Source organism: Tupaia chinensis, unplaced genomic scaffold (genome assembly GCF_000334495.1).
Source record: "Tupaia chinensis unplaced genomic scaffold, TupChi_1.0 Scaffold141372_1, whole genome shotgun sequence".
Taxonomy (NCBI): Eukaryota; Metazoa; Chordata; class Mammalia; order Scandentia; family Tupaiidae; genus Tupaia; species Tupaia belangeri.
In genome coordinates, this window is record NW_006201235.1 from 14,349 (window position 1) to 22,730 (window position 8,382).

Sequence of the window (8,382 nt, forward strand, 5' to 3'; positions counted from 1 at the left end):
TGGTGGATCACAAACTCAGATGGAGCCCAGAAACCTATACCTTTCAAAGACTTCTCCATAAGATTCTGATAATACCCCAGTATGAGCCCAGGTACTACATCACTCTGCAAATGAAGAATAGATACTGAAATTACCTATTAGAATTAATGTGAAGTGAAATAAACCAGATTATGAAAGAAAAACATGATAGATCCCCTCTAATTTAAAAAAAAAAACAAAAACAAAAAAAAAAAGATAGATCCCCTCTAATTAAAAACAAAAACAAAAACAAAAAAAAACACTATCAGCACTCTATCGCCAAAATTGAAAGAGTCAAAGACATAGAAGTACAGAGGGAATTTGTAGATACCAGAGACTGAGGAGTGTTGGAGGTGAAACTCAAGAAAAAACTTCTGACACAGAATACATGTAATAAGGCAAGAAATGTGTTTTATCTGTTAAAGATATTTTGTAGTTTTGGGACCAGCAGTTAGCATAATGGCTATGTCGCTGGACTCCCACATAGTCGACCGTGGTTCAAGTCCCGGACCCCGCTGCTTAAACTCAAGCTGGGCATGTGTGTGTGCGTGCCCAAGATCCCGAGAGGAGAATGGAGGAGAAGAGATTGCGGCGTGGCCATCCCTCCTAGGGGGTGATTTATCACTTTCTGTCTATCTCTCTCTGTCTGGTGAGCACATGCGCCCTATAGCAAAAACCTCTCAAAAAAAAAAAAAGGTATTTTGTAGTTTTATCAACTGTACTAGGGAAAAATGTTCACCTGTTGAAATATCCATTTTATAAGCCAAATAATAATGTGATTAAATGTATAAAATAAAATAAAATAAAATAATTTAAAAAGAACAAACTACCAAAAAAAATTGTTAAAGGAGTGGGACACGATTAAATTTTGAAAAATAAGTAGAAAAAAAAATAAGGCAAACAGGTCATGAAATGGTGTACTAAAACAGAGATTAAAAAAGGAGTGGGTCACTTCAAATATATTTATATAATATGCATTAAATGTGTATATATAATACATGTTATATAGTATATATAATTTTATATACATATAATTATGTATATATCATTTAATACATTATTTATATATATGAATATATAGCTATATATAAAACCAATATTTACATATAATACATACATAGAGATGAATAGATAATATGTATTAACAAACTGGTGAAGTGAAAATTGAGAGTACATAAAGTAATGTAACTTTTTTGAAGATTATGTGTATAATATTCTTCATTTAGTAACTACACACTACATGGATGCTTTGAAAAACCACATTATACCCTACAAAGATGTACAATAATTAAATGTAAATAAGAAATTACAAGATAAATAAATTAAAAAGAGAGACACTGAGTACTCAAATGCCATAATTCTGATACTGACAAGTAGGAGAGTCCAAAACTTGCAGATAGACTCAAGCAAAGTAATAAAATTAAATGTGAAAGAATAAAAAGATAAACATAACACCTCTTGTCTCAGTTATGCTGGTATTGCTATAGTGTGTGCACCATCATAGCAGTAACCTATTAGAAGAATAAAAACATCTGATCTAAGAATAGCATTAGATTTTGTGATCACCACAGGAGACACTAGGTTCCAAGAGCCAATTAATGAAGCTCCTGAGGGATGGGAACCTGTAGGATGCCATTAACAATTTTCCCTTGTAGACTCCCTCTTTAGGAACCCATAGGAGATTATATCCCTTAGGATGACGAAGACGTGGGTTTCAGAGCAGCATAGATCAGTCTGCTGTGCAATATATGTGACAATTTCTCTCTACACTGCACCTCCCAGTCTCTCTTTGTGACTACTGGCTGTTTAGGATACCATGCCTTGCATTCTGTCTGCCTTTTGCACAGTGAAAACAGAAACTTTCTATCAGACATGCCATTTTTATGGGGCAATGGATTCAGCAGAGATGCAAGTGTAAGGACCCTGTTAAGTATGTCATTTAACTCTGCCTTCTTTGTGTTGCTGTGAAAATCAAGGGACCTCAAGTGGCATGAATTGATAGGAGATGGTTCTTCACAACTAAGAAAGTTGGGGGACTCAGTGACATGAGAGACATGAAGGTGAGAAAAGAGCCTTGTCAGTGCGTAAATTCTGTCTTTATTAACCAGAAGTGCCCAGTGACCCAGCTCCTTATGGGAGCACAGACATTAGTCATGTGACATGTGGAAAGGATTGACAAGTGGCTATTGAGCAGTCAGGCTGAAAACCATCATGTATCCTGTGTTTTGTGCTGTTTGTGTCTTCCATAGAGCAGATAATCAGCCATTGAGGGGAGGGAGAGCACCAACATGACCGAGTGCTCCAGATAAAGTCATCACTGCATCGTTTCACTCTGGTTCATTTAGGCCCAAATGATGGCTGTTTCTCACAGACAGCATCCAAAAGCAAATTAGTAAGTTACAAAGTACAGTAAGGAAATGTTTGATAATTTCATTGGTTTTGTTTTACCTCTCTCACAACAGAAGTTAGACAATGTTTTAAACTAAGTTATAGAGAAGGAAGATTCACAAAAATTCTGTCATCATTTCCCGAACAGTTGTAACTCTTCACAACTCTAATGAGATAGATTCAACAGAGAAGTGTGAGAACAATTGAGGGACTGCTGTCCAGTTTATGGCTTCCACATTTGTTCTTGGTCCTCAGAAAACTCTAGTTAGGAGTATCTGATATTTGTGGACCTCAGTATCCAAATTCATAGATTATAAGAATTTGGGCCTCTCTATAAATCTTGATAGTGCAGACAAAAGTCTCAAAAATCCTAAAATAGGGCCAGCCACATAGCCTGCAATTGAAGGGAGCTGGACCCTTCAAGGTTTACTGCAGTTTGAGGGTGTGCATGGGGGCTTGAAAACACAAGGCACATGTGTGCGTGCTTGTCCAAAATGCTGACAAGATGTAGAAATAAAGGTTAAGGAATTGCAGTGTGGCCATGCCCCTTTGAGATTTCCCTTTTCTCTCTTCCTCTCTCTCTGTTTCTTTCTAGTAAGCACACGCCTTCTGGCAATTAAGAAAAATCTAAAAAAATAAAAAATAAAAAAATAAAAAAATACCAGATCCATTGCCTACTTTTATACTTGTAAGTAGAATTGTAACTATACCAAGGTTTTACAACTGGTAAAGATGAAAGCAAATTGAAAGCCATTATGTAGATGTTTGAGCCTTTAAAGCTTTCTTGTGTCAACAAAGTTCGATAAATACTGAAGAAAGAACTGACTGCACTTTCGACATTTCTTGCCTGGACTATCTTGAACTGTTCACATCGATAACTCGGTGGTAACCTAGGATAAAGTAATATGGATAAAGATCTGATTGTGTCATTACCTTCCTCCCTCTCTTACTCCTGTGATGTTTAACATTTGTATCTATTAATCCAAAGATCCATGTAATTGAAATTCTATGTCCTATATTAAGGGTCTTTTATATTTCTTTTCTTTTTTTTTTTTTGTTTTAGTAATTTTGCCAGAGGGCACATGTGTTTTGGGGGTGAGGGTGGGGTGGCATGTAAAGGAGAGGAAGACGAAACCCACTAGGGGAAATGGCCATAGAGCAATTTGTTCTCCTTTTCTCCCTCCTTTTGGGACTTAGAACACTCACACATATGTGCTTTGTGTGTTTTTTTTTCACAGACAGATCAAGACTTTGACCATGAGGTAGGCCATGGGGGATCCAGCCACCGTAACCACCACCCTGGCAGCTGGCACAAGGAAATTTTGCATCTTATTCTATAGACACAAATACAAAATTTTTATATCTTCATACAGAAATCTAAGTTCTGTCTTTAGCTTACTTTAAGATGATCATTGTGTAAGGTCATATCTTAAACTGTTGAAAAATTGTAAAAGACAAATGAAAGAAAGTCTAAGAATTTCATATTTTTTATTTACATTTAATCTCATGTCTTTGGTACAACATTTCTTTTTCCAGCACAAACACCATGGTTGTCAGTCAAGACAAAGATATTACTATATACGTTATCATCAGCAAATAGCTTCTCATTTTTTGACAATTAAGCATACTTTTACTTGTTTTATCCTTCCTTTTTCCCCTCCCCCCCTTCCATACTAAACTTTTTTTTTCATATTCTATTGATTCACAAAAGATCTTAAACTAAAAATACGGACAAAGCTAGAATCTAGTGACAAGTACTCTGTAATTTTCTTCTGAAACTTTTTTCTCTCTCTCCATTTCCCCTTTTACTAAAGAGAGGTATAAATTATATTATTTGGGGAAAAAATAGGTTAATTTCAATTTGGTCTGTTATTTGCAGAAAGCCTCATAAGAATTAATTTCTGATGAAAGGCAACAGATACTATTTGTATTATTGAACTTAGGCAAATAACTATTCTGCTATAAAATAAGAATGCTCACAAATATTTTCCAAATGCGAAGTGGTCAGGAAGGGAGAAAAGGTTTTCAATTAAAAAAATATATATTTTAACAAATTGCTGAACGTATCAACAATTCAAAAGAAAAATTCCTTGACTCTGGAAGACAAATCATAGAAGAAAATCAGTAATGTTTTAGACAAAAGTCGTAGAATTCTATTTCACCAGTTCAGTCTTACGTAATCTCTCTTTTGTTGAATTTGCAGTGTTACTATGATCTGATCTTTCTATTTAAATTATGGAAGTTAACATTCAACATTCTTATTTATATTTCTGAATATGTCCCTAACATTAAGTTGGCCTTTTACTTGGTCATTTTTTGTACTATTTCTGGCTGTCTTAAGTTTTTCTGGTATAGCACTCCCTTCAGAACTTCTCAAACTGCTGTCTAGTGTTGGGATATTATTTCAGGTTTTGTTCATCTGAGAATGTTTCAGATTTTTCTTCCCATATGAAAGATAATCTTGTCGGATATAGTATTCTTGGTTGTTTTTTACTTAACACTTTTGAATATATTTTCCCATTCTTTCCTTGCTTGCATTATTTCCAACAAAAGGCCCGACATTAGCCTGATGGGATATCCTTTGAATATTTCTCCCTTGTCAATTTTAGTGTCTTTTCTTTGTCTGTAGTTTTGGTCAATCTGGCTATGATGTGCTTTGCAGAAGATCTTCTTGAGTTGATTCTATGTGGGGTCCTTAGTATATCTTGGGTCTGGGTATTTGAATGCCTCTCTAGGTTTGGGAAGTTTTCTTCCTGGATTTCATGGAATAGATTATCAATGCCCTTATTAGTTTCTTCACCTTTGGGATACCTATTATCCAGATGTTAGGGTGTCTAATGGTATCTAGTATTATTCATATATTATTCTCATTTGGGTTTTTTTTTTTTTAGTCTTTTTGGTGAATTTTTCTAGGTCAGAGGTTCTGTCTTCTACATCTAAGATTCAAACTTCTGCATGATTTAATCTGCTTTTAATACTTTCAAGGGAGGTTTTGATTTCCTGTATTACAGCCTTCATCTCTAACAGTTCCATTTTATTTTTTTTTATGGTTTTAATTTCCTCTTTCAGATCTTACAAGAACTTCCTCACCTCCTGGAGCTCATTGTATCTCTTGTCCTGCATCTTCCGGAGTTCCTTTTCTTCTCTTGCATCTCTATTAGCTTTGTCACTATGAATATTCTAATTGTTTATCTGACATTTCCACTAGTTCTGTCTGTGGATAATGAAAGGATGCTCTTCCCCCTTGGAGGAGAGATATTTTCCCATATCTCTTGTGCCTCTGTGGTGATTTCTGGTCATCTGATGTATTATACGTTGCTTCCTACTTTTTTGAAGTTAATTCTAAGTGTTCGAGGCATGTGGGAGGAGATGACCTACAATATTTCTGCAGTTCCATTTCCCTGATCCTCACCAAGCAACCTGCACTTTTGTCTATGGAACTAGATATTACAGAGGTCTTGTAGTTTCTAGGAAATAGATGCACCTGGGATGAGCTGTGGGGTTTCGACTGAGAATTCAGAGGTGTGGGGGGAGGAGATGAGCCATGTCCCCTATAGCTCTGTATTTCTCCCTGCAGCTCACTTTGCAATCTCTCTTCTCTGACTTTTAGTCATTTGGTGGTATATGCACATTTGGCTAATTTGTTGGAGATTTCTGCTATTGTAAACTTACATACTTCTTAACTGTGAAGTACTCTATGCCTACTTCCCCTCTACTACTGTGTTTTGCAATCCACAGAAAGAGATTTAAATTCAGATTTATGAAGATGAGTTTTTCCTTTCTGTAGCAGTTCAGTGGGGGTGGAGGTTTTCTTTGACCATGAAAGTATTTAGAAGTTTTGCTACTGTACACCTAGACCTCTCTAGACACTCAATATGTGGAAGCTGAGGAGCAAGGTGAGAATATCAGGTAAAAGAAAAGGAGAAAAAGACCAAGAATAAAAGACAAAACAATGATAAAAAATGAAAAAATAAATTCTTTTTAAAAAATGCAAAAAAGATTTTAAATAGAGCACCCCCATACCTCACCTTCCCTAGATGCTGGGCTGGAAGGAGAGGTTTGGGGTAGGTAGAGATTTTTCCCTTAAAGGGACAGGGCTGAGCCCACCTCGGATGCACATGGATTCTCTGCTTCGCTAGGTGTTGGGCCACGCCAAGAATTCCACCTTATCATATCAAGCACTCTAAAACTTTGATAGTCTTCAGCACTATGGTTAAATTATCATTTATTTAATATAATAATAGAATCTAAGAAATGTATCAGTCCCCAAATCAGAAACTATCTCCATGGATGAGGGAATAAGATTAACTGTGTCATTGTCACTGTTTTCCTCTCTACCCCTCAGGGAGCCTTGAATGTGTCAGGAGCAAACACAGTGACTGAGTTCATCCTCCTGAGTTTTCCCTGCTCCAGAGAGGTCCAGCTTCTCCTCTTTGTGCTCTTCTCTGTGTCCTACATGCTGACACTAATGGGGAACGGGGCCATCGTTGTGGCAGTGAGGCTGGATCACAGGCTCCACACCCCCATGTACATCCTGCTGGCCAACTTCTCATTCCTAGAGATCTGTTACATCAACACCACTGTCCCCAACATGCTACATAACTTCCTGTCTGAGACCAAAACCATCTCTTTCACTGCCTGCTTCCTCCAATTCTACTTCTTCTTCTCAATGGGCACCACTGAGACTTTCTTACTGCCCCTCATGGCATTTGATCGGTACTTGGCTATCTGCCACCCTCTCCACTATCCTACCATCATGAGCAGTCGTCTCTGCATGAACTTGGTGGCCCTCTGCTGGGTGGCTGCCTTCCTCTGCTATCCTGTCCCTATATACTTTATCACACAACTCCCCTTTTGTGGCCCCAATACCATTGACCACTTTGTCTGTGACCCTGGTCCTATTCTGGCCCTGTCCTGCATCCCTGCCCCTGGAATTGAGCTTTCCTGTTCTATTCTGAACTCCCTCATTATCTTCATTGCCTTCTTCTTCATTCTTGCTTCCTACACCCTGGTTCTCAGAGCAGTGTTGCGTGTGCCTTCAGCAGCTGGCAGACGGAAGGCCTTCTCCACCTGTGGCTCCCACCTAGTGGTGGTGTCTCTGTTCTATGGAACTGTCATGGCGATGTACATCAGCCCTACCTCTGGAAATGCAGCTGGGATACAGAAGATTGTAACCTTGTTCTACTCCTCAGTCACCCCCCTTGTAAACCCATTGATCTACAGTCTCCGGAACAAGGACATGAAGGCTGCCCTGAGAAAATTTCAGATGTGCACAAAAGTTAATCGAAGTGAATGAGAGATCACAAGTGGACAACAATCAGAATGTTTTCCCCACTAGCGTCACAGATGAAAATGTAGGTCTTTATTTATGTACACCTAGAGATGCAGACTCTGATTTTTTAATTTGTGCCTAATTAAGTTACAGACAAGAACATCCCAATTAAGGCAGATCTTACTTTAAATAAAGAATTGATAGATGGTAATTTAAATTAAATGGTTGATGAACTCAGTTTAGACTCTTCTATTCTAACTTCTAATAATGCTTGCATTTTTATCTGTGATCTCCTACCTGGCCCCTAACCTCATAATTTTTAGACTTCTCAGTAGTGTGTATTTCATTGTCACACCTTGTATTTCTGAACTGATTATTTCACACCTTTGTAGCTCAGAAAGAGGGAAATGAAGTCCAAATTAAAAGCATCATTGAGCAAAGATTTATATTAAATTGACATCCAGAAACTATTAAGAATCTAAAGCACTGTTTCCTAACATGTCTGTTTAAAAAATTATTTGGGAACTTTTTTAAAAGATAGATTTTTCTGGTTTTTCTTTCAATCCACCAAATTGTAATCTTTTAAATGAATCTTGGCATCAAGTCTTAATGTAACCTACCTTATTCTGGTACACCTAGACCAGCACCAGTCCACAGACTAATCTTAGAGAGCTACTACTTTAATATATGACGAAAGCAGTGAA

At 37.2% G+C, this 8,382-nt stretch overlaps 1 protein-coding gene across 1 annotated transcript; it reads left to right on the plus strand.

Moving 5' to 3' along the window:
• The first annotated feature begins 6,281 nt into the window (after nucleotides 1-6,281).
• On the plus strand, nucleotides 6,282-7,702 carry LOC102483330 (olfactory receptor 11H6). Its single transcript, XM_027766174.1, has 2 exons — nucleotides 6,282-6,315; nucleotides 6,702-7,702. Exons 1-2 carry the CDS (start codon nucleotides 6,282-6,284, stop codon nucleotides 7,700-7,702), a joined length of 1,035 nt encoding a protein of 344 aa, XP_027621975.1.
• The last annotated feature ends 680 nt before the right edge of the window (nucleotides 7,703-8,382 follow it).

Bases quoted from the DNA above. Each gene is read 5' to 3' on its own strand.
- LOC102483330 (XM_027766174.1), top strand. From the start codon at position 6,282: ATGTGGAAGCTGAGGAGCAAGGTGAGAATATCAG. The intron at 6,316-6,701 runs GTAAAAGAAAAG...TCCATGGATGAG, and splicing joins GAGCAAGGTGAGAATATCAG to GGAATAAGATTAACTGTGTC.